Source organism: Gouania willdenowi, chromosome 11, assembly GCF_900634775.1.
Source record: "Gouania willdenowi chromosome 11, fGouWil2.1, whole genome shotgun sequence".
NCBI lineage: Eukaryota > Metazoa > Chordata > Actinopteri > Blenniiformes > Gobiesocidae > Gouania > Gouania willdenowi.
The window spans coordinates 31,627,304-31,655,039 of NC_041054.1; the positions used below are offsets into that span (position 1 = coordinate 31,627,304).

The 27,736-nt window shown below is 40.9% G+C and overlaps 1 protein-coding gene across 2 annotated transcripts; it reads left to right on the forward strand.

The window, feature by feature from the left end:
• Positions 1-27,736, forward strand: sacm1la (SAC1 like phosphatidylinositide phosphatase a). Of its 2 annotated transcripts, XM_028460638.1 has the most exons (20): positions 1-469; positions 2,825-2,922; positions 3,168-3,242; positions 3,321-3,448; positions 7,972-8,121; positions 8,186-8,245; positions 8,334-8,367; positions 8,441-8,542; positions 12,882-12,967; positions 13,061-13,147; positions 13,222-13,290; positions 13,375-13,454; positions 17,684-17,782; positions 19,201-19,339; positions 20,097-20,166; positions 20,255-20,327; positions 20,404-20,497; positions 21,131-21,223; positions 21,292-21,349; positions 26,738-27,736. In XM_028460638.1, the coding sequence occupies exons 1-20, from the start codon at positions 441-443 to the stop codon at positions 26,872-26,874; spliced, it is 1,761 nt and encodes a 586-aa protein (XP_028316439.1). In that variant the 5' UTR covers positions 1-440; the 3' UTR covers positions 26,875-27,736. The 2 variants fall into 2 exon arrangements, with proteins under 2 accessions (XP_028316439.1, XP_028316438.1); XM_028460637.1 differs by having other exon boundaries at positions 13,222-13,454.

Here is a 27,736-nt window from a genome sequence, read left to right on the forward strand (position 1 = left end):
CATTAGAAGAAGAAGAAGAAGACGACGTCTGTTTTTTTTGATGTCATGCGATCTACCAACACTACCTTTGCGATCGACTGGTTGATCGCGATCGACGTAGTGAGCACCCCTGTTCTTAAGCATACCTGTCAAGTATCCCGTTTTGGCCGGGAAACTCCCGTATTTTACCCCTCTTTCCCGCCATCTTCGTCATCTAATCCGTTCCGTTTCTTTTTTTTGAAAAACTCATTTTCAAGATTTGATCCAATCATTGATCCAGAATCCTCCCTAGTTTATTTCAGCTATATTTGATGATCTTGTTTTTGTTTTTAAGATTGTGTCAGATACCCTACCTAATCTAAAGGCGTATTTACGTCCTTCCTGTGACTGTATCTGGCAACGCAAACAGCACTGAGTGACGCTGGCTGCTGACGTCACTGAGGTAAAGCAAACCAGCGAAGATGGCGACCGTCTACGAGCGATACAATTTGTAAGTCCTTCCACACAAAGCCGTGTACATCCGTTGAGTTGTCCGTGTTAGAGTGTGCTTTGTGGTGATTGTGTAGGTGTGTGTTTGTGTGAGCTGAGGCTGTAGTGTGTGTTTAATCGGCCCGTTGTCAAACAGCGGGTGAAGTTTGTGTGTGACTGCTGCTGCCGGGCTCGCATAGTTCGGTTGCACCGTGTGTTCGTTCCTGTCAGCTGGGACAGTGTGTACGAAGCCTGTGTGTGTTTAAAGGAGAACATGAGCATGAGCATTAGCAGCTGCTGTTAGCACGCACTCCTCCCTAAAGGTGACACACTTTGTTTGAACACTACCTCATTCCACACCCACACACTTCCAGTTGTTCCAGTTTGTCCTCCACATCATGACCAACACCTGGAGCTGCCTTTAGTCAGGCTCACATGAAGGCTGCTCAGCATCTAATTCATTATTATCCAGTAGAATAAGACACTTTAATAATCCTTTCATCTAGGGCTGGGCTATATGGACCAAAACGTATCTCAATATTGTTTTCTTAAAATACATTACAATATAAATCTCAATAATTTTAATTTAAATAAAGTCTGACCAGAAAGAAAATTCCCAGCTCAGAGACTCAGGCTACATCCAAATATTTCCTCCTATCTCCTTTCCTATCCACTTTTCCTTCACCCCCGGTAAGTGTTTGATAAAGAGCGTTCAAATTTTCTTTAAGCTAAGGAAAGGAGGCTCAGTGCTTCCTTTATAACCTCCTTTAGCTTAGGAAACACTGATGCATCCTTTACCAAAGGAGACGAGATAATACTGACCCGCAATTCATTGCGTCGACAACATTTAAAAACTGCTCACGAAAACTCGCGATGACCGACAAGGGACGGAGATTACGTAAGTTAGCAATGCAATAATATGCCTTGAAGAACTTTAAATAATCTAAAACCCATATATTATTATATAACTGACATAAAAAGGGACCTGAGACATTTTTATCCACATGATGTTTTATTCAACATAATTCATATTAGTGAGTAGAACATGAGTGTGAGCAACCATTTTCAATGTGACGTTATTTTAGTTTACCTTTAGTTCCTGGTAGCCTCTTTTCCTTTGATTGACATTCAAACCATGTGATTTATGAGATTATATCAGTGGAAAGTAGGGCTGGGCGATATATCGAATATACTCGATATATTGCAGCTTGTAGTCTGTGCGGTGTTGAAAATGACCATACCGTTAAACTCGCGGATTTTTTTTTTTTTTTTTTTCCTTTTCTTTTTTTTGAAATGTCATCTTAATGACAACATGCACAAAAGGGCACTATTTGTTTTAAAATATTGTAGTGGCATTATGTACAAAAAGTGCACTTTAATTTTGTGTTTTGAAATGCCATGTGAGTTGCATCCTGCACTAATGTCTTGTTTTGAAATGTCTCTGTGACAATTTTGCACAGAACGTGCACTTTCTGTTGACAATTTTATGTTTGAGCCACTCACTGTTTAATAAATACAGTTATGTCAACTTTGACTTAGTTGTGATATCCCCTTTTTTGCATGAAAGTTTAAAATTGGCATATATTAATGCAGTATGATCAAGAATGTTTTAATGTAGACATATAGAATCATCATACTGGTGTGATTTTGTGCATCAAAGTGTTAATTCAAGGGTAATGCAAAATATCGAGATATATATCGTGTATCGTGACATGGCCTAAAAATATTGCGGTATTTATAAAAGGCCATGTTCTTTATTTCTCACCTTTCATTTTGTCTCAAAATGTTTCCACACTTCTGATTTAAAACATGGTGGTGCATCCTGAATTTCAAATTCTAAATAGATAACGCCCTCTGCTGTAAAAAAAAAATGTTTTTTTTTTTTTTTTTTTTTTAAAGTTCTGCAATTCAATTTCAGAGTATCGATGTAAACCATGACACATTTGAATTGATTTTTAACTGCACATCCCTAATGTTTATATTAACAGGATGTTAACGTTTCAATATAAATATTATGTTACCTGACTCTTCTGATTGTTTTTATACATTAAAAATAATCCAATATTAATATCAATGATGTGTTGAGGTTAAATGAGCTAATGCTAACACCACAGCTAACACCATATCTTTGTCTGTATTAAAGACAGTGTTTCACCCAAAGGTGGTTTCATCCATTTCTCCTTCATCACATGTTCAGTTGTCTGCTGGGGGCGTGGCCATGACTTCACACACACTAACGACTTTATTATTAAAAGAGCTTTAAAACACAGATGTTCAGATGTTTTTGTGTGTACTCTGGTGTTTCTAATCTTACATAGACATGGATTTGACTGTAAATCACTGCAATGTGTTAAATAATGTCTTTTTTTACTTCTAGACACACGACACCCGAGAAGTTCTACATTGAGGCGTGTGATGAAGGAGTGGACGCTGTGCTGGCCATTGATAGGGTCTCTAGTGAGATGACTCTGACAGGTAGGAGGATTATGAGCGCTGGGATGTTACCCTTTTATCATCATCCGATTTTACACCCCATTTTTGGTTGCCGATTCGATTTAAATTGCGATTCTGATTTTACAAGTATTGCAATTCTACAGTGACGATTATCACCATTTTCTTCTTATCCAACATAAGTTGTGTTTGGATCCCACCCTTAGTGATTATCTACACATATGGTCGTATTTAAGGTAACATGTGATCTGTAACTGGTTCCTGTTTAGGTAAAACTGATGTTCCTCCGTCAGCAGTGACCAGGCCTATCTGTGGCATCATAGGAACCATCCGCCTGGTGGCAGGTAGGTGCACACCTCATCCTCCATCAGCTCTTATTGCCATCACAGACATAGTGTAACAGAGCAGCGGCTATTTTACAGGGATGTACCTAATAGTCATCACCAGGAAGAAGAACGTGGGCAGTCTGCTGGGCCACGCTGTGTGGAAGGCTGTGGACTTTGATATCATCTCCTATAAGAAAAGTGTTCTTCATCTGTCAGAGATTCAGGTTAGAACTGTCCTTACTGCTTCTTTATTTACACCTGCTGAGAAGTAGAAGTCGTATTAGACAAAAAACACTGATGTCCATGGGTTTTATTGTCAATTCATGATTTGGATCAGAGAAGGGCAACACCAACACAGGAGATTATTCTAGAACTTCAAAAAATATTCCAGAACTCGAAAAATACCAGAATGCACAAAATGATTCCAAAAACACACAAAATACAAACCCAGATATTAATTTTTCTAATTTTGCCATTGATAAGAGTGATTTTTCAAACTGATCCAGGATCAATATCTTGATTGGGATCCTCTTCAAAGTTCTGATGGAATCTTCCATGTTGATTACATTTTTGTCAAAATCTGTGAAGTACTTTTGACCTCATCCTGCTAACAGACACACAAACATGGTGGTAATGTTCCTGCCTTGGTGGAGCTAATAAAACACATTCATATTTGTTGTTAGAATGGAATCAATTGTATCCATAAACCCTTGATCTCATGAGACACTATTGAGTGGACAGCATGTGTGAGTGTGTGTCAGTGCAGTAAAGGTGATGACCTGTGAACCAGTGGGGATATGGATCGTTTAAAGCAGCTAACAGAAGCAGATTAGCACATAGATCCTATTAGTGGTGCACGCTGGCACCAGCTGATCACTGAGACTGTGTTAATGTTCACAAACACTGCACTGTTGTTGTGTTTAATCTCACTGAAATGTAGCTGTTAGATCTCTGCACACAGAAAGCCAAGCATGTACAAAGTGCAAAAGCACATCTGGCTATGAAACCACTACGCCACGATGCTAAACCACTACGCCACGATGCTAAACTGTGCCACGATGCTAAACCGCTACGCCACGATGCTAAACTGTGCCATGATGCTAAACCGCTACGCCCCGGTGCTAAACCGCTATGCCACGATGCTAAACCGCTACGCCCCGGTGCTAAACCGCTACGCCCCGGTGCTAAACCGCTATGCCACGATGCTAAACCGCTACGCCCCGGTGCTAAACCGCTACGCCACGATGCTAAACTGTGCCATGATGCTAAACCGCTACGCCCCGGTGCTAAACCGCTATGCCACGATGCTAAACCGCTACGCCACGATGCTAAACCGCTATCAATACCGTTAAAAAAAAAAAATGCAATGCACTTGTATAGGTGATAAGGGTTAAATATCAAATATTGTGTGTGTGTGTGCGCGTGTGCGTGCGCGTGCTGGCTGTAAAAACAAGTGTTGTTCTTCAGATGTCAGTGAGTGTCATCAGATCAGATCAGATCAAATCAGATCAGGAACAAACTAAGACAGGCTTGAAGCACAAGCATCCATTGTCAGATCAACCCTATTTCTGCACAAGAACATGGATTATCCTTATATTTGATATGTGGATTATGTAAATAGATCCACTACTGTCTCCACTGCACACCTGTGTTTGACGTGTGTTTGTTTCCACATGCACTGACCTGATGTTGACATTAACAGCTTATTAATAAAAACAGGTTTACCACTAAAACAAACGTAAATATGTCATTTGTATGAGAAAAAAATAGGTTTTAATTGTGGATTTCAGGTCAGACTCTGATATAAATATATAATGTCTATGAGACCTGGAGGTTTCACTTTAGCTTTGTCAGGTTCTGGTCAAAGCTTGAATAAGGTTCATATCATAAATAGTCTGTGTTTAAAAACAAATCAGCGCCACAAAACGCCAAAACAATATTTTTTTTTCTCCTCGTCGTCCTCTGTACCTGTTCATTCATTTTATTTTATTTTCCTCCGGTTTTTTTTCTTTTTTGGTTGACTAATCGCTACGTGTGCCTTGGCTGACTGCAGCCCTATACACCACGATGCTAAACCTATACACCACGATGCTAAACCTCTACGCCACGATGCTAAACCGCTACACTACATTACTAACCTCTACGTCATGATGCTACTAACCGCTACACTACATTACTAACCTCTACGTCATGATGCTACTAACCGCTACACTACATTACTAACCTCTACGTCATGATGCTACTAACCGCTACACTACATTACTAACCTCTACGTCATGATGCTACTAACCGCTACACTACATTACTAACCTCTATAGCATGATGCTACTAACCGCTACACTACATTACTAACCTCTATAGCATGATGCTACTAACCGCTACACTACATTACTAACCTCTATAGCATGATGCTACTAACTGCTACACTACATTACTAACCTCTATAGCATGATGCTACTAACCGCTACACTACATTACTAACCTCTATAGCATGATGCTACTAACTGCTACACTACATTACTAACCTCTACGTCATGATGCTACTAACCGCTACACTACATTACTAACCTCTACGTCATGATGCTACTAACTGCTACACTACATTACTAACCTCTACGTCATGATGCTACTAACCGCTACACTACATTACTAACCTCTATAGCATGATGCTACTAACCGCTACACTACATTACTAACCTCTATAGCATGATGCTACTAACCGCTACACTACATTACTAACCTCTATAGCATGATGCTACTAACTGCTACACTACATTACTAACCTCTACGTCATGATGCTACTAACCGCTACACTACATTACTAACCTCTATAGCATGATGCTACTAACTGCTACACTACATTACTAACCTCTATAGCATGATGCTACTAACTGCTACACTACATTACTAACCTCTATAGCATGATGCTACTAACTGCTACACTACATTACTAACCTCTACGTCATGATGCTACTAACCGCTACACTACATTACTAACCTCTACGTCATGATGCTACTAACCGCTACACTACATTACTAACCTCTACGTCATGATGCTACTAACCGCTACACTACATTACTAACCTCTATAGCATGATGCTACTAACCGCTACACTACATTACTAACCTCTACGTCATGATGCTACTAACTGCTACACTACATTACTAACCTCTATAGCATGATGCTACTAACTGCTACACTACATTACTAACCTCTATAGCATGATGCTACTAACCGCTACACTACATTACTAACCTCTACGTCATGATGCTACTAACCGCTACACTACATTACTAACCTCTATAGCATGATGCTACTAACTGCTACACTACATTACTAACCTCTACGTCATGATGCTACTAACCGCTACACTACATTACTAACCTCTATAGCATGATGCTACTAACCGCTACACTACATTACTAACCTCTATAGCATGATGCTACTAACCGCTACACTACATTACTAACCTCTATAGCATGATGCTACTAACCGCTACACTACATTACTAACCTCTACGTCATGATGCTACTAACCGCTACACTACATTACTAACCTCTACGTCATGATGCTACTAACCGCTACACTACATTACTAACCTCTATAGCATGATGCTACTAACTGCTACACTACATTACTAACCTCTATAGCATGATGCTACTAACCGCTACACTACATTACTAACCTCTATAGCATGATGCTACTAACCGCTACACTACATTACTAACCTCTATAGCATGATGCTACTAACTGCTACACTACATTACTAACCTCTACGTCATGATGCTACTAACCGCTACACTACATTACTAACCTCTATAGCATGATGCTACTAACTGCTACACTACATTACTAACCTCTATAGCATGATGCTACTAACTGCTACACTACATTACTAACCTCTATAGCATGATGCTACTAACTGCTACACTACATTACTAACCTCTACGTCATGATGCTACTAACCGCTACACTACATTACTAACCTCTATAGCATGATGCTACTAACTGCTACACTACATTACTAACCTCTATAGCATGATGCTACTAACCGCTACACTACATTACTAACCTCTATAGCATGATGCTACTAACTGCTACACTACATTACTAACCTCTATAGCATGATGCTACTAACCGCTACACTACATTACTAACCTCTATAGCATGATGCTACTAACCGCTACACTACATTACTAACCTCTATAGCATGATGCTACTAACTGCTACACTACATTACTAACGTCTATAGCATGATGCTACTAACTGCTACACTACATTACTAACCTCTATAGCATGATGCTACTAACTGCTACACTACATTACTAACCTCTACGTCATGATGCTACTAACTGCTACACTACATTACTAACCTCTATAGCATGATGCTACTAACCGCTACACTACATTACTAACCTCTATAGCATGATGCTACTAACCGCTACACTACATTACTAACCTCTATAGCATGATGCTACTAACTGCTACACTACATTACTAACCTCTACGTCATGATGCTACTAACCGCTACACTACATTACTAACCTCTACGTCATGATGCTACTAACCGCTACACTACATTACTAACCTCTATAGCATGATGCTACTAACTGCTACACTACATTACTAACCTCTACGTCATGATGCTACTAACTGCTACACTACATTACTAACCTCTATAGCATGATGCTAACCTGCTATGGCTGTATCTGTGAAATGTGGTGATAGGATCTTTTTATTTTTTAGGCTCAGGAGAATAAGACTTTTCTGTCCATGATCAACAACGTGCTGATGACGGACGGCTTTTACTTCTGCACCGACTTTGACCTGACGCACACGCTGCAGAGGCTAGCCAACACCAGCCCTGATTTCCACGAGATGAGTCTATTGGAAAGGGTACATCAACTGATATACACATCTACACAGAAGGCCCCAACTTAACGCTGCTTGTGTTTTTCAGGCCGATCAGAGGTTTGTGTGGAATGGAAACCTTCTGAGAGAACTAGCTGCACAGCCTGAAGTAAGACACGCAGATCAACGTTATTCTGTGGCCAACTCACCCTTTTGTTTGGTAACAAAAAATAACCAAAAATGTGTTTTATCCACAGCTTCATAAGTTTGCTCTTCCTCTGGTCCATGGATGTATCCTTTATTCCTTGTTTGACATTGTAACATAAGAAATAACCACAAAACAAATCTTTAACCCTGACTTCAGTCATCATCATAAGGCCGTGTCGTATCAACGGGAAAGTGTTTGAGTGGGTGCTCATTTCCAGGAGGAGCTGCTTTAGAGCGGGCGTCAGATACTATGTTAGAGGTAAAAACAAACAGATAAACCACTATCACATGACACACATCAAATAACTCTAGTTCCGACATAGGCAACAGGTGACCCTAAAATAATCAAACTGAATCACTCGAAAAACATAAAATTACAGGAAAAAACACAAAATGAAAACAATAAAGGACAAGAAAAACAGACAAGATGACAACAAAAATACTGAAAAATAAAAAACACACAAAACTAAAATAAACAAAATTACAGAAAAATACACAAAATGAAAACAATAAACAAAGGGACGACATAAACAGAGAAGACCACAAAAATAAAACAAAGCAACAAAAAACCTTCAAAAACACACAAAACCACAAAAATATACAAACTTGTTGTTTCCTGTGTTAATGCTCTGATTGGTCATTATTCTAACCTAACTTTCATGTTGATCATGTGACCCTCAGACCAGATGCAGTCACATGTTTGTGGCCCCGCCCCCTGTGATAAAAGCTGTGCTCCAGACATTCATTTTGACATTTTTCCCTGAAAGTTTACACATGCAAATTTAAATATTTAGGAATCTGGATCACACATGATTTTAAAGACATTTTCAAAGCTAATTTCCCTCATTATTGTGTGATTTAAAGCAGGAACGATGGGGTCTTTATCATTAGGAGGTAGAATCAATGTCATTAAGATGAAGATGCTTCTTAAATGTTTATATGTTTTTCAGAGCATTCCTCTGTTCTTGTCAACATCTTTTTTCACATCAATTGACAAACTAATATCAGAGTTAATTTGTAATAAGAAAACACATAGAATATGTAAAAATATGTTACAAGGCCATTGTCAAAACTATACTGTACTGTAAGGATCCCAAAACTCTGATTCAACCCCTAAATAACTTCAATTAGAACATCTGTTCTGTCATTCTACCTCTTTAGATCCATTGCTTAATACAAATCTTCCTTTACTTAAACCTATATCTGAATATTCTTCAAATCCAATAATTAAACATTCTTTTAAGATATCGACGCAATTTCAGAGTTTTTTCATAAAAAGATATTTCAATCCACGCCCCTATAACTAAAAACCATCAATCATAGATAAAACCTTTGATGTTTGTGTTAAAGGAGGAGCCACTATAATTGGAAATATGTTTATTAACCACACTTTTGAATCTTTTGATCAATTGACATCAAAATGAAATATTCCACGGTCACATTTCTTCAGATATCTTCAGATCTGTAATTTTGTATCAACATTTATCTCCTCTTTCCATCCACACTGACCAGCTCTCTCCTAGACTCCATTTTCAAACTGAACCCATGTTCTAAAGGCTCCATTAGACTTGTTTATTCTTTAATTAACTCTCACGACTTGAAAGCGTTGATCAGGTTGAACTGTTAGAACTTTCTGAGAGAATGTGGGAAGAAGCCGTGGGAAATATCCTCTTCTTCTATTTGTTTAAGACACGCTGTGATCATTTTTAATGTTATGCATCACCTCCACTGGTCCAACATCAAACTATCTAAGATGTTCCTGGTATTGATCCCTTGTGTGACCGTAGTAGGGAAGCACCAGGTACTCTTACAAATGTTCTGGTCCTGTATAAAACTAGACGGGTTTGGAAACTGATATTCTCAACATTTACAGATGTCTTAAAATGTCATTAAAACTCACTCTTATAACAGCAGTTTTTGGGGTCACACCACCTGAGTTACATCTGTCGTTAGACAAAAACTATGGTTGTGTTTGGTTCTCTGTTGGCACGTTGACTGATATTGTTTAAATGGAAGGACAAACATCCTCCAACTTTTAAATTATAGCTAAATGATATTTTTCATTTCCTAAAATATGAGAAAATACGACCACTAGAAACTTTATACTATCAGATTACCTTTTATAACTTATATAGAAAAAATAGAAGCTAAGGATACTGTAAATTAGAGCTGATGATCTCACCACTTTTTGGGTAACTTGTTTATTTCATTGTTCACTCAGCTTTTTTAGTGTGTATGTATGCATACATATATATAGGCATGTGTCTATTGTGTATGTGTACATATGCATATATTTATATTCTATATCTCATATACCTTCTCTAATTTGCCCTTTCACAGCATGTTTTAACTTCTGTTATTGTTTAAAACGTTGAGAACAGCTCAGCTGTAGCTATGGGGAGGGGAGGGGCATGTTTCACTGTTTGAAACATCATTGATGTTTATGTTTTTGTTTATATGTAGAATTGAAAAAGTAACAGTAAAAAGACCTTGACAAAAAGCTGTGCTCCAGACAAACATTTGCACACAGCCAATCAAATGACTTAGAACATGTATTAACAGAGCTGAACTCATGACTCATGTTAACATTACTGTTTGTAAAGTTAGTCTGACTTTCATTAACCTCATTGGAGTCATGGGACTGAGCCCAGGTGTTTCCATGGTGACAGTGCAGAGTTCTATTTAACATGCTGTAGAGCAGGGGTTCTCAAACTTGGGGTCGCGAGACACTGGGAGGGGGTCACTAGATGCCTTCAAGAAACTTTTTTTGAACAATTTGATCCAATTTTTGCATATTTTTAAAGGGGACATATTATGAAAAATGTTCACCTTTTAAAACACTTCGCTGTGGTCTAAATGACATATCTGTGCTGGTGTTTGGTTCAAACGTAACATGAATTAAGGAACAGAAGAGGTTTAATACCCTGTAAAAATGCTCTGTTTTGGGGGGGGGTGTCCCTGGATTTGCATAGACCTCCCCCTGCCCACTGTGTGTAGAGTAAGCTGAGACAGCAGTCTGTCCCTCACGCTCCGCTACAGAGGCAAAATTAAAGAGAAACTCCAAGCTTGTCTGACACGCCCATGAACACGCCCCCTTCAGTACTCATACAAACACACATGGATGTTTACTTCTGTTTTTCTGTGTGCTGTATTTGGATACTTTCTACATTTTTACATCGCTACAGTACATTAAAATGATTATCAAAGTGAGGAATGCTAACGTACGGATGGAGATCTCTGACACACACACACACACACACACACACACACACACACACACACACACTGCTGCTAGCACTATAGTCCAGAATAGGATCACATTGTGTCTGTGTACTTATTAATCCACTTTCAGCTGCTATGATGAGCAGAGTAAACCAATCAACACACAGTTATCTATCAGCTGTTTGCTGTGACTGCAGCTGTTTGGACGGAGCAGGAAGCGGGGGAGGGGTACGAGTTTTATTTACATTTTTATTTCATTTTATTTTAGTGCGTACATTAATGAGTTTCTTTACAAAAGTTTTTAAAATAAGTAAATGAAAAGCTAAATCTGTGGGGGCGGGTGCTGTGGGCTGACCTAAGGAAGAGAACATAGGAGGGGGAGGGGCTCTGCTGTGGAGTGGTGGGTGGTGTCAAAAGGTCTGAGGTGTCTCTAGGAGGTGGGGGTGTTCCTAGGAGTATTTACACCTAAAATGGATGCATCAGAGTTTTTATAGATTACTCAAACATACATGAATGAACAAAGGCAACACTCCAGCTATGTTTTTAATGACATAGTAACATCATATAAAGCATGAAAAAGTTGATTTTACATAATACCTCCCCTTTACATTTTAACTCACCATATTTTAACCTGTTTTCATCACTTTTTCTTGCCATATTTTTACTCCTTTTAATACATTCTTACTTCATACTTCTACATCACATTTTAATGTCTTTTCTGCACATTTTTTTCCACTTTCTAGACATGTTCAGCACTTTTACACCTAATGTCACATATGTTGACACATTTTTGGCCAATTTAACTACATTCACCATTTGTCATTGCCATTATTTACCAGTTTAAACTAATTGTTCCAATATTGATACTTTGGACCCTTTTTAACTCTTTTTCTGTCTGTTTTTATCCACTCTAATTTACAACTTTAATTTCTGTGTTTTTTAAAATCTCATTTCACCTCCTTTTCCACCATTTTTGGTCACTTTGAACCATTTTATTAGTGATTAAAACCATGATTTCCATCTTTAAGATGATTATAATAATAATAATAAACGTTCCTGGATAACAGTGGATATTATTCAGATGAATAAATAAATGTGGTTATCACAGATTCATAGAACAATGGACCATCATTTTACTGACTTTATGGATGGACCCCAAAAATCTCTCCCCTTTATTCCCCCTTATAGATGGTCCTGTCTCCACATGACTGTTCTTCAATGTTCATGTCTGTGTTCAACACCTTCAGCTACAGTGGGGGTCCCTGCTCTCTGGGACCGTTATTTTGGGGGTCAGGGCCTGAACATGTTGAGAACCACTGGTGTAAAGAGCTCTGTTGAATCCACACAGTGTGATGTTTCTCCTGCTGTGTCCATAGGCATCGACTCTGAAGGCCATGCTGCTAACTTTGTGGAGACTGAGCAGATCGTGCTGTTTGAAGGAGCAAAGGCTTCTTTTGTGCAGGTAGGTTCTCTAGGTTCTCCAGGTTCTAATGTTCCTCCTGGAGGCTGGTTTCATGTTTGTGTGCATGTTGAGGTGTTTGTTCTGTTTCCACAGACTAGAGGCTCAATGCCATTCTTTTGGAGCCAAAGACCCAACTTGAAATACAAACCTAAACCAATAATCAGCAAAACCATGGTTCATGTAAGCCCTGCCGCTTTTTTGATATGAGCTCTCAGCACGATGATGGATGTCTAACTGTTGGATTCTTTGAGCAGATGGATGGCTTTCAGAGACACTTTGATTCTCAGCTCCTGATTTATGGGAAGCAGACGGTTCTGAACCTGGTGAGAGCTCCTCCTCCTCCTCCTATTGGACAGCTGTCCATCACGCTTCCTCATCCATTCTCCTGTTCTGTGCTTTGTTTCCAGGTGAACCAGAAAGGCTCAGAGAAGCCTCTGGAGCAGGCCTTTGCTAAAATGGTCTCTGGTCTGAACAATGGTATGCTCAAGTAAGTGCTACACACTGTGACATTAACCTGGTTACATTACCAGGCACGTCTTTAACCAAACTAAACACACATCCCACAATGCAATGCACAAGAGAGTATTAAAAGGATCTTCCACTGTTTTTACAGATGTGGCCAAAAATCTTCTAAATGAACTTATTAGTAGATCTATGTCTAACAAAACACATTATTATACACCATATTCATTTTATTGCCTTTTCAAAAAGGGTCGACTTCAAGTTCCATTTATTTACCGTTTGCAGTGAATATTTGTGAAAATACACCAGAATGCACCAGCGACGACGACAAACACCAAAATAGACAAATATATTTAACACAGTAAAAGTACAAAGGGAAACTTTTGACATTATAAAGCGACGTGATAAAAACACACGTATAACCTACTTAAAACAATACAACAATAAAAGTAAAAGAACAGCCTTCAACGTGCTTAGTTCAGCTAATAACAGTTTGTGGGAAGTAGCTGTTAACGTGGTGAGATGTTCTGCATCTCAACGAACGATATCTTCTCCTGGAGGGAAGGAGCTGGACCATGGCTTTACCAGGGTGACCAGTACCAGAAGAGTTATTGATGATTATCAGAGCTCGATTAAAGAGTCTGTAATCATAGAGAACCTCCAGAACAAACAGCTCACAGAGCTTTTTACACAGAGAACCACCTTGTTCAGAGTTCTCCTTTCTTTAGCTGTGATGTTACCAAACCACACAGTCATAGAGCTAACAAACACACTTTCTATGGTGCAGCCATAAAAGTTAAGCAGAATCTTAGAGTTATTATTAAATTCTCTAAGTTTCCACAGAAAGAACAGATGCTGATGAGCTTTATTGATAATGTGATTATAGTGTTTTTGTTCCATCTCAGGTCATTAGACAAAGTTAAACCCAGAAACTTGCATTCCTCAACAATTTGCACTTGAGAGTTATTAATGACAACAGGCGTGAGAGTTACCATGACTACAATTTAAAACAAGTTCACATGTTTTAGATGTTTTCTTTACTCCACTGAACAACATTTTTAATTTCTGCTCTATAAGATGAATCATCATTCTCAGTGATGAGACCAATAATGATGACATCATCAGCATATTTGATGATCAAAATGGAGTCAGAAGAAGCTTCACAATCATGAGTGGATAAAGTAAAAGCAAAGCACTTAAAATGTCCCCTGAGGAGATCCAGTACTCATAAACACTTTGTCAGAAAGACAGTCATATGCTTTTACCAGTTAAAAAGATAAACATCACTTACACATAGCATCACTCAGACCAACAGACGTGAGTTTTTCAACCAGTTTACCTGAGATAAGAGAAGTAAATGCAGAGCTGTAATCAATGAATAACATTCTAGTGTGAGATTTAGCTTTGTCCAAATGTTGACTTCAAAGCAAAGTATCCTCAACGCTCCTGTTTTCTCGATACGCAAACTTTACAGTTTTAGAGCCTGTGTTCCTCCATCTTGAAATCACGTGTTTGATGATGTCACACGGCCCCACTGCCTGTAAACATCCCATTTGTTTCTATTGGAGTGAAACATTCATCCTGATTTTTAGATCATTTAGTAGATTTTTCCAGGAAAAGTTAAAGATGTCGATATAAACCTTTTTGTTTACAGAAAGAGGATAAACAAAAGGACTTCTATTCTCAGGGTTTGTGTCTTCAACAGTTTGTGAATTAGGGTGTACTCACACTGTTAACCAGGGCTGTTTCTAACCAGCTGTGTGCATGTGTGTAACCATGGGGACCATTGTCTGGCCTGCGTAGGTAGGGGGGGTAACGGCCCGATGGTCCTGCTGGAAGAGGTGGTCCAAACAGCGTGCCAGACTGGTACGGTGGGCCGCGCATGCGCACACACAAAGCGACTCGACCCGTGTGCAAAATGTGATGACGTTGGTACCGCGCAACGCTTTACATAAACATCTTCATTCCGTAATGACACCACAGAGAACTCATGGAGGCAGAGGACAACGTGACCATCAGCCGACAGTGGTCCAGTAACAGTGTAGCAGCTCATCATAGGATATAAATACATATTACTGGTATATTAACTCATATAAACCAAAACACGTGTCCTGTTCTCATAATACCAGTAATATGTTACACATTTGCAGCAGTACAATGTCCCATTTTTATATGTTTTGGTTTATATGTGTTAATATTCCAGTAAAATGTGTTTATATGTATATTTATATCCTCAGAAATACCTCAGAATTCTGGGTTTTACTCGAACCCCTCATCATCACGTCTCTGCAGAAGAAGACCCTCTGCTGCACCTCAGCACTTTAACAACTCACTAATTACACAATTTAAATAAACTATTTCTACCTTTGTTTTTCTGTTTGCATGTCATTTGCTTTGTATTTAATAAAATAGTTTCTCTAACAGTTAAATCTACACATTTATACTGTATATAATACACATGCAGGATGATGTGTAACAATAATCAGTAAAATTAGCCGAAAAAACACATTTTTTGTACTAAATATAAAGTTATGATGTGAACAGAAAGAAAGGAAGACAAGCCAGATAATTCTAAACTTTAGACTATAATACAATCATAACTTTTAATCATAAATATGATTCCTCAAAATAACAACCTTTGATATCTTTGTCACACAATATCTCAATGTCACCATCAGTGAACTTTTTTTCATTTGTAAATTATTCACTGGAAGCTTCTCTGGTGGTGTGTGCAGTGGTCATTGTTATTATTATATGAAGCCACATTACTGCACATCATTGTTGTCCTGTTAAAGTCTCTTTATACAAAGACTTAAAAACAATCTGAAATTAGTGCTGACTCAAGTAAATCACCTTTATTATGTATTATAACAATCTGTGTTTGAAACATATATAAACCTTCCTAAAGTCTCTAAATTATTGAAACAATGAAAAACATCTCCTAGAAAATAAAATGACAGAACATTAAATAATCATTTAATTTACATTTAAAAAACAATAAGGCATCCCATGGTCCCATGTTGACTCTGAGCTTTATTCTGTCTATTGTGATGGAGATAAATGCACACACACACACACGCACACACACACACACACACACACACACACACACACACACACACACAGTTTAAACAAACACATTTATTTTCATTTAAATCCACTGATTATTGGTCTGTTTTAATCTCTCTTTCTTTCTCACTCACTTGGTTCTCTATGTTCCTCGTGTCGATTTCGACAAAACAAAGCAGCATCTTTGATGTTTCAATCACGTGTGAGTAAAATTAAATTTACCGACACTGGCTGTAAAGAGCAACTTCTTATCTTTCCTAAACTTATGGTAATTCTCCGATAGAGCAAATATGAGCAGAGTTACGGTCATTTAAATTAACATGATGTGTTCAGGGGCCCTAAGAAACCCAGTCTGTTCATATAATCCAGCCGTGAAAAGAGCACGTGTCTGGGTAAATCTTGACGTAGTTACCCTACGCAACAGAAGATATGAAATTAACAGCATGTACTGTCAACAACAAACCCAGAGTTTCTTAATGATGACGTAATGCCATACGTGTGTCATAAATTAACGTGATGACAAGTTTGTCTGTGGGAACCGAGTTGAGCTGTTGATCACATCCGTTCTACCGTGCCAGAAAAGGGACAGGGAGGGGGGTTCCTGTTGTGAGCTTGGAATGGCCTGAGCTGGCAGTATGAGGACACCCTTACTCTCTAACTCCAGCCACCAGAGCGTGTCAGCGCACTGTTTAAGAGAGAGTAAAGGTCCCTTAGGAGAGCCCTTCTTCTGTGCTTCATTGTCTACTACCAAACTATAGAGTTGGAACTGTCACCCCCTGTGGTCACAACAGTTTTTATCCTTTTAGTGATTATTAATTCAACAACACTTAAAGTGTTCAGTACAATATTGAAATAAAGAAATCAAATCAAATGGATATGATTGATCCATCAGTTTCCCTTTTTCATTTAAGTCACTGAAATAAACCAACATTTGAGTGATATTCTCATTAATTGAGATGCATGTGTCGTTTTCTAACGCTGTAATAAAGATTCATTGTTTGTGAATTATTTTCAACCAATTATTTTTTTTTTATTGATGCTGGACAATTTTGCTTGGATTGGACCCAGTGTTTTATCATTTGAGCGTTGGATTCTTGAATATGAGAATGTTTGTTTATATCTTTAAAGTTTAATTGTGTGTCGCTATGCTTAGCTCACGTGCACTCTTTCCTTCCATTGTCACAGTTACATTGCCTTTGACTTCCACAAAGAGTGCAGTCACATGAGATGGGACCGTCTGCAGCTGTTGGTAGATTCTGTTAGTGACACACAGGATGAATACAGGTAAGCTCAGCTTTTTGCTATGCTAACTCATGCTAAATCATGTTTTTTTTACATGCTTCTCATGTGACAAATGCATGTTCTTTAAAGGTCCCATGTCATGCTATTTTTCACACATCTCCATTTGTTCCAAGAACCCCAACAACATAGCATTTGAGGTTTATTTTCCCAAACTCGCCTGTTTTCTTGAGTTTTAGCCCCTGAAAAGTCACTTCATGACGCTTCTAAAAACAGGCTGTTTTGGGGCATGAGTGGGCAGGTCTATAGATGCTGACTCTACGCCACAGCTGGTTACATTGCGATTGAATTTTGCTTTCCACACACTCTTGTTATTGTTTTCAGCCAAAAAACAGCACATTACAGTAAAACAAATGGATATTTAAGAGACTATTGTTATTGTGAGTCAAACACTGCTTCAGCGTGTGTTTATCACAGCAGCAGCAGTAAATCATTCCTTCTCCTCCTCACCTCTTCTGACTACATGAATAGTCCATTTAAGACAATAGTCCGTTGTTTTATCCAACCGCTGAGTCACAATGGGTCACAAACACGTCAGATCATCAAAGGTGTTACGAGGCGGTATAACGGATACTAAAAGTGGAACTGATTGTGACCTCTTACGCTGCACTTTGGATTATTTATTTATTTATTTTTTTACTTGTCTGCACATGCTGTCAAAGGTCAACACTACAAGTGCAATATTTTTTTAGACATTAATGCATTTTATTTTTTATTTTTTTGTTATTGCAATTAAATAAATTGCATTATTTTATTGCATTATTTTATTGCATAATTGTGACCGTCACCAGCTCTCCCTAAGGAAGGGTAAGAAACACTTTATTAAAGGGAGAATATAAAAAGAGAGAGCAGTGTTACACCTAGGTGAGGGGGTGGTGGGGGGAGGTGGAGGGGGAAGAGAGCAGGGAGGAGCGATTCAAGGAAGAGAAATGGAAGGGTGGGAAAGAGTTGATTACTGTAAAGCGAGATGTGAAGTTGTAGGCGTGAGGCTAAACTATAATGGTGGTGGCTGTGGACAGAGGGAAGGAGTGAGTGGTAATACCTGAAACAGGTATTTGGGATCAACGTGTCTAAAGTTAACCCCAGTACAAGTTTTATCCCACAGTCCAAGGCATGCTAGTGCATCGTATTATTTCATTCCCTCCCCTAATGAGAATTGGCAAGAGAATCGCTAAAATTTAAATAAATTCCCATCCTTAATCATAAGAGGGCAAAAATCCAACTGTCTTATTTGGAGCTGACTTTTAACAAAATGTGGAATAACAAGGGAGGGAGGAAACAGAACTTTTTACACTTTGACCTTCTGAATGAGGCTAAAGGATGTTTAAACCATTAGAAAGTGATGTTTTTCATAATACCGCCCCTTTAAGTGTGTAAAGCAGTGAGGACTCTTCTGTGTGCAGTTACTTCCTGGTGAACTCTGAGGAGAAGCTGGTGGTCCAGCAGAAAGGAGTTTTCCGCAGTAACTGCATGGACTGCCTGGACAGAACCAACGTGATCCAGAGTCTACTGGCCCGACGCTCGTTACAGTCACAGCTGCAGGTATTTCATACGCAACCAAAGTACACAGGACAACGTCTTAGCATGGTCCATGATGTTCAATGTAGCTGTGACACTTTGTTAGTTTTCTAGAAGGCTGAAATGAAATTTTTCTATTTACTCTGCATAAAAAGACCAACTTAGTGCCAATATTTGCTCTTTTTCATCATCATGGTGTCTAAAATAAATCCTCCAGGCCTAAACCTGCTCACCAGGTAGTTTAATCTGTCCTAAAACAACAACATCCATGAAATACAAAGAACTCATGATCAATTATCAAAAGTAACGCTGATTCTTAACGTGTGCACTGGGTGTGTCTGTTTTATGAAAAAGACACAACACAAATCTAAGAACTACACACAACAACTAATGCACCTAAAATAATGGTTTTCATTTTACTTTACATTATATATGTTCACATGGCCAATCTACAACCATGTTCCATAATAGTTTAGATTGGTTAGTGATGAGTTACGATATTCCCAGAGTAAAATGACAACAGAAATACACCAACATGACTCCAAAGATAGAAAAAAAAATGGTTAAAAACACAAAGAAACAAAACGTTATTGTAATGAATGTTGATTATGTGATAACGGTTTCCTACCTGTGACTCACTATCAGCGCTAGGATCAGACTGTTTATTAACAAGTCACTGATGGATTAAAGTTAAACATTAATCAGACCATGTGAGACAAACACTGGTCACGTCTTAACAGAGTGTGTGTGTGTGTGTGTGTGTGTGTGTGTGTGTATATAGAGGATGGGCGTCCTGAATGTGGGTCAGCGCATCGAGGAGCAGGCGGAGTTTGAAAAGATCTACAAGAACGGTACGAGTTGTTGACATGTTGTTGCATCACGTGTGTTTGTGTTGCTCACGTTCCGTGTGTGTGTGTGTGTTTGCGCGCTTTCTAACAGCATGGGCTGACAATGCCAACGCATGTGCTGTGCAGTACGCAGGAACTGGAGCTTTGAAAACAGACTTTACAAGGTAATGTAGTCCACCGCCACGCTACACACACACACACACACACACACACTGACACCTGTCCATATGAACCAATCAGGACAGGGAAGAGGACGAGGTGGGGGCTGTTGATGGACGGGTGGAACGCCATGATCCGATATTACAAGAACAACTTCTCAGACGGCTTCAGACAGGTGGGTGATATCGACCAATCACAGACGACGTTTCATTTGGCCCTGATACGTTCTCACAGATACCTTTTAAATGAATATATGTTAAATATGAATATGATTATTTAAAATCAGGATGACAAATCCATATGTAAATGGAACACAATATCATTATCATACTCATGTCCCGATTCAATAAATATTGTGAATCTGATTCAAGTATTTTTATTTGATAATATCAAACAACAGAAATGAACAAAAATGACTCCAAAGATACAGAAAATACTGAAAAATACACAAAACAACAGAAATGCACAAATATGTCTCTAAAATGCAAAAAAAATATTGAATGATTCTGATTCAATTATTTCTATTTCATAGTATGATTATTGAGATTTTAATTGATTTCCTTATTTTCCTTCTCCAAAAACAAAACTTCGACTTCCAAAAAACAAAGTTTTCTCTAAAAACTGTGATATCGTATGAATAGATATTTTTCCCACGCTTCATATAATGTGTTTTTGTCACTGGGAAACTTCAGTGAAATCCCTAAGTTAGCTAAACATGTTGGACAGATACAAACAGTGCAGCGTCAGGAAACCATGTACAGGAAGTAGATGTGATGGATAAGTAGGCGGAGCCTGTTGTTGTGTGCAGGACTCCATCGACTTGTTCCTGGGAAACTTTGCTGTGGATGAGTCAGACGGAGCGTCTCCTCTACGTGTGCAGAAGGACTGGAAGTTCCTGACGGTCAGTGTGGGGTGTGCTACGTTAGCATCATGCTAGCTACACTTTGTTCATCTCATTCTCTTTTACAGCTGCTCATCATCATGCTGGTGGCGTTCTCCATGTGCATCGTCTGCTTCCTCATGGCTGGTAAGAATGTGTGATGATGATGATGATGATGGAAACAGGACATTTAAAAAGTAGATTACAGGTTAAAAACATCTGTCTGTGCTTAAAGCAATGGAATCAGTGTATTGTATCTTATTCCTTTCAAAACCAAATCACAATAAGAAATAAACAGTGTGGTTATTTTGATTTATGATTTGAAACGAAAACAAAAATACAGAAAAAATTCAAAACAAATTGTAAAATAAAATGAATGGTGTGATATTTCTGAGGCGAGTGCTACATATTGTTAGCACATCTCACACAGAGCCACTGTTTAGGATCTATTTCAACATTTTTCATGTTTTCTGATGTTGTTTCAGCTCGTATAAAGCACTTAAGTTTTATTTTGTGGTGTTACGGTCCAAGTAGTATCCGGATAAACTGGTGACTGACTGTCCTCTGTGGGACGAGCTACATGTTGTTAGCATACCACACACACTGGGACAGACTTTATGTCCTGGACAAAAAAGAATCAATGCATGAAGTCACATGACTGGTGTACTGATGGAATAAAACATAAAACAGAATCTGATTAAAGTAACCAGAGATGGTGTTATGGATCTACTGGTGACGCTTGTTCTATTTCATCCCTGCTGACCGCCAGAGGCAGTGCTTTAAGCACTGAATATTCCCCTTCGCGCCTGCGCAGTGTGAGTATGTATACCAACAATGTCACCCGTGACCCCTGGATAACCCGGAGGAAGTTTATATCTTCAGGTATCACTCCAGGGTACTTTCCTTTTTTCTTTTCACGCGCAGTTGCTGGAATATTGTGCATACAAGCTGCCGTCGCGAGTAGCTCCGTGACCGTGGTAGGTCGGAGCAGCGTGCATTCGCCCTCCAGGCGCTGCGACGTGAGTGTTTGGATAGCGGGAGCTTTACCCATTAGCAACCTCTGTTGGCACAGGCCTCGTTAGCGCCGCCTCCACCCAGCATATGGTTTGTGTTTGGTCCCCACGACACACGCTGACAAGGTAAGTAGCCGCTTATTCGGCAGATCAACGGTTGTCTTTATAAAATAAAATTGTCGGTGATGGCTGTGTTTGAGCAGCCTACTCCCAAAATTTAAGTTAGGCAACTTTATTTGTTTGCTGGTGGGTCGTGTGCGCACGCCGAGAGCCCAGCGTGGATTTGTTTACATGAGCTTCACCGGCTGAGCTAGTGTCATCTTCTGTTGAAGAGCCCAGTTCGGGTGAGGATCACAGTACAGTCTTTTTTTAAAAAATTTTTTTAAAGTGTATTTGGCCTCTACTGTACAGGCAGCGTGCGCGCTCCCTTCCCCAGTATACGGTCCCTATACTCGCCCAATCTATAGCGTCCGCGCTCAGGCTAAGCCGAGGAGTGCACGGTGATACCGGACAGGCGGCGTACACGCCCCCTTTGTTGAGCTAGAATACTTGTGTTGAAATCAGTGACTTCTCAGTGCAGCTACGATGGATGGCTCTCATATCTGCACATCCTGTGGGGTTTTTTTACAGCCAGAGGATGGCCACGACCTGTGCCCCACATGCCTTGGTCCTGAGCACCTGCGGGAGGCGCTGTCAGGCAATCCCTGCTTGAACTGCAGCTACTTGCCTCGGGCGGCCAGGTTTGCTAGGTTGGCGGGGGTGGAAGGCTCAGTAGCCGTAGTCGACCTCCCCCCAGGCCAGCCACCTCCGACCCGTCAGACACGCTACAAAAGGCAAGCAGAGGCTTCGCCAGCTGCCCCTTCCAGGAAGAAAACGAAGTCTGACCATAATGGGTTATCATCTAAAGTCGAGCAGCTGTCTGCTGAATTGGCTCAGATGAGATCCCTGCTGGCCGACAGCCAGCCGGTTATTCTCCTGGTGGCTGATGCGGCACTCTCTCCACCAATGCCAACGCTGCTGCCCGAGGAGGATGCACTCTCTTTGGCTGCTTCGGCTAGCCATTTCTGTGATTATGGGGAGAATTTGGATGTCGGATCCCAGGTGTCTGAGCAGGGCTCCCACTCCTCGGATCAGAGTTCAGGGGCCGAGGTGGAAGACAACTCCATGCGCGCTGTCATGCGCCTGGCTCTACAGCGGCTGCACACAGCTGTCCCACAGCAGGCAGAGGCAGCATCTGCAAGCGCCTTCTTCATGCGCAGGCCTGCCTCCGCAGCTTTTGCTATTCCACATTCAGAGGATTATCTGAAGGAGTTACAGTCCTGTTGGAGGGACAGTAAGGCTTGCACCCGTCTCTCTGCAGATGGGCGGACCCTGGCAGCGATGCATGATGCAGCGGGGGCCGGCCTGGATCGCACTCCGCCCATCGAGCCTGCCATCGGTTCTCTTATTGTGTCCCCAGATGAAGCACTTCGAAGGGATGCTAGGTGTCTTCGACCCCAGTGTCAAATAGCCGATGACCCTCCCACGAGGGCTTATGATGCTGGAGCACATGCTGGTCGCATGGAAAACTCCCTATCACATCTCATGTTGGCCCTCTCAGCCTCACTGCAGGAGGGCGGTGTGCATGCCGATACGGTTACCTTCTGTGATACCTCATTGGAGGCTTTTGGGCTTATGTCTAGAGAGCTTGGGCGAATAATGTCCATCTTAGTCTAAGCTCGTCATCAGGTTTGGCTGTCCCAGTTGAACTTAACGGAGGCAGCCAGGAGAATGCTGCGCAGCCTGCCGGTCGAACCGGGGGAGATATTTGGTCCAGCTGCCCAGGAAGCGCTGGCACGAACCATCCAGGCGAGGCAAACCAGGCAGCAGCTTTCCTCCTCCTGACAGACCCCTGGCCGGCAGGCTGAAGGGCCCCCCTGCTGTTCTTCACACCCACATGCCGCCGACAACTCACTCCACTGGTTGTAGTGATGCCCAGCGTCCCGCACAGAGACCAGTCCGGGATTTTCAGGGCTCTGCTCGCCTGCCCCCCAGACAATTTTGAGCTCCAGAGCCTTTCCGCCCTCCCACCAGGGCCCAGAGGGGCCGGGGGGGCAGAGATTGAGGCCTTGGGGCCGGCGGTCGGATATTTTTCGCATCAGCAGCTCCAACAGTGAGCTACTCATGCTTCAGACCCGTGGGTGGTTGCCACCCTAACCTACGGGTACAAACTTAAATTCTGCCCCCGGCCCCCACGTCCGGCCGGGTCAGAATGACATTCATCAGCTGTCCGCCCTCCTGGCCAAGGGTGCCATCGAGCCTGTAGACCCTCGGTCAGGTCACAGAGGGTTTTACTCAACATACTTTTTAGTGGCAAAAAAGACAGACGGATTCCGCCCAATCCTCAACCTCAGAGGGTTGAAGAAATTTCTGAAGGTCATACCTTTTCACATGCTGACCACAGCAGATGTCCTCAGAACGGTGGCTCATGGGGACTGGTTCACATCGATAGACCTCAAGGACACGTACTTTCACGTCCCAATTGCGCAGCAACACAGGCAGTTTCTGCGCTTTGCATAACGCAGCCGCCACTGGCAGTTTAGGGTGCTGCCCCAAGGCCTCTCTCTTTCTCCAAGGGTCTTCACAAGGTGTGTGTCTGCGGCCCTAGCACCTCTTCAGTCTCGGGGCTTAAAGGTTCTCCCATACCTGGACAACTAGCTGATCTGTGCTCCATCCCGGGTCCAGGCGTCACAAGACACAGAGCGTCTCCTGTCCCATGTGGCTCGACTTGGACTCAAGGTGAATGTGGAAAAAAGTTGCTTGGTGCCATCCCGGGTCACAACTTTCATTGGCGTTTTAGTGAACAGTGTAACTATGACAGCGAAACCCCCCCCCCCCACCGTGTGGACGTTTTTTTTGCCAGCTCACCATATTCAGGGAGGGCCGCTGGCTGACTTATATCTCTTTCCTTTGTCTTTTGGGCAAGCTAACGTCAGTCTCGGGGGTAGTTCCTCTGGGCTTGCTGTTGCTGCGCCCGCTGCAGAGGTGGCTGAACAGCTTTCACTTGGATGCCAAGCAGCCCAGGAGCAGGAAGCTCAAGGTCTCACAGCAGTGTCTTTGTGCCCTGGTTCCGTGGAGGGACAGGGCTTACTTGCTCAGAGGAGTCCCTATGGGCTCTGTTTCATCTCGCAGGGAGACCGTTACCACAGACGCATGCCCCTCAGGATGGGAAGCGGTGTGGCAGAGCAGGACGGCCCAGGGGTGTTGGCCTGTGGAAGACCAAGGTGCACACATCAATGTGTTGGAGCTGCGTGCGGGGATGAAGTAGAACGAAGAGTTACGAATGTAACTATGGATCTATGAATCCCGAATGACAGCCAGAGCTCTTTGTCACTCAGAACCCTTGTGTGCTCGCGAGAAGATTCTGTAGGAAAGTACCCTGGAGTGATACCTGAAGATATAAACTTCCTCCGGGTCATCCAGAGGTCACGGGTGACATTGTTGATATACATACTCGCACTGCGCATGCGCAAAGGGGAATATTCAGTGCTTAAAGCACCACCTCGGGCGGTCATTCGGGATTCATAGAACCATTGTTACATTCGTAACTCTTTGTTTTTTCTGACCAACTGATCACTAATTCTACGTATTAAAACATGAGAAACAATTTTTACCGTCCTCACAAAAGCTGTGTAATTACCTTTGTCTCTAATGCTCCATTTTCTAACATCTCTAGTTTAACTCGTCCCAGCCACACAGAGGACAGGCAGTCACCAGTTTATCTGGATACTACTTGGACCGTAACACCACAAAATAAAACTTAGGTGCTTTATACGAGCTGAAACAACATCAGAAAACATGAGAAATGTTGAAATAGATCCTAAACAGTGGCTCTGTGTGAGATGCGCTAACAATATGTAGCTCTCACACTAAGAATTCCACCATAATTATCACACAAATCATTAATATTTTAATTTTAACCCTCCTATCCTCCTCAAATATTACTAACACAAAAACGTTTACTCTATATTTTTTTATGATAAACATTGAAAGAGTGATAGGAGGGTTAAACGAGAAAAACGCTGCTTATCTGTTTTTGCTTTTTCTCTATTTCTTTTTTGCTTTTAAATCAGTAAAATAGAAATAACCACAATCTCCTCCCTGCTCCCTTTACCCCCCCCTCCACTTAGGTGTAACACTGCTCTCCCTGTTTATATTCTCCCTTTAATAAAGTGTTTCTTACCCTTCCTTATGGAGGGCTGGTGATGGTCACAATTAAGCAATAAAATAAATCAATGTATTTTATTGCAATAACAAAATATGCATTGCTGTCTCATAATGATTGCACTTCCTGTGGTGTTGACCTTTGACAGCATGTGCAGACAAGTGGAAAAATAAAGAAATAACCACAATGTTTATTTGTTTCTTTATTTGGTTTTTAAAGGGAAAATGAGACGGGGTTTGAATGTAAACCAGCAGCTAATGTGTGTGAGATGTAAAAGCCAGTGCAGTGTGTCAGACTCTGGTGTTTCTCTGGTTCCAGGGGACACATGGACAGAGACCATGGTTTACGTGATGTTCTGGGGGGCGGCCAGCGCCATCACAGCCACGCTGATCCTCTTCAACGGACACGACTTTGTGGACGCGCCTAAACTGGTTCACAAGGAGAAGATGGACTGAGTTTGGTTCTCCATGGTGCAGGTCTGGACTCTGCTGCATCTGTACTGACACACGCACACACACACACACACACACACGCACACACACGCACACACACACACACACACACACACACACACACACACACACACACACACACACACACACACACACACACACACAGCTGCTTGGTTTGATCACTCTGGTGCTCATTCTGCACATCCTGGTGGTTTTGTTGGACCTGATGTCCACTGTTCTTCTTTCTTTCTTTCTTTGATTTGACATTACTTTAATGCATTATTTAATCCAACATGTACACGTATATGAAACTGTTCTCTGTGTTTATCAAATGGTTTATGGTTTGTCTTTAAAACATTGGGAGTGATTTAATGACATGGTGCAGTTGGTTAAGACCAATTTAGACCAGGTTAGGACCAGATTAAATCATGTTAAATCATGTTAGGACCATGTTGAACCAGGTTAGGACCAGATTAAACCAGGTCCAGGTGAGGTGTAGGGGTAAAGTCTGTGTGTCTTTGTTTTGAATGGCTTGTGGGATTAATAAAGATTCTGGAACACGGAGGAAAAGTGACGTGACAAATTAAATTCAGGAACTACAAAGTACAGAAACGTCTTTGTGCTGTTGATGAAAGTCAAAGGGTTTTTATTCAACCTGTGGTTCATCTTTAGAGTTAAACTGAACAGCTAACAGCTTGTTGTTCATTATTAGCATCACACTGATCAAAGGTTCCCTCACTGTGTGTTTTGCCTTTGATGTTACATTACGACTTTGATGTTTGATTCAACCTCTGAAAGTGTACGCTGTCACAACCCATTAACAACTGTTTTCTTCAGAACAAATAAATAAATGATTGTATTACTG

What these genes read in the sequence shown, in the direction of transcription:
- sacm1la (XM_028460637.1), top strand. Translation starts at nt 441, where the DNA reads ATGGCGACCGTCTACGAGCGATACAATTT. An exon ending in AACCATCCGCCTGGTGGCAG is followed by an intron (nt 3,243 to 3,320) that starts GTAGGTGCACAC and finishes GCTATTTTACAG; the next exon opens with GGATGTACCTAATAGTCATC. An exon ending in AGGACTGGAAGTTCCTGACG is followed by an intron (nt 21,224 to 21,291) that starts GTCAGTGTGGGG and finishes TCTCTTTTACAG; the next exon opens with CTGCTCATCATCATGCTGGT.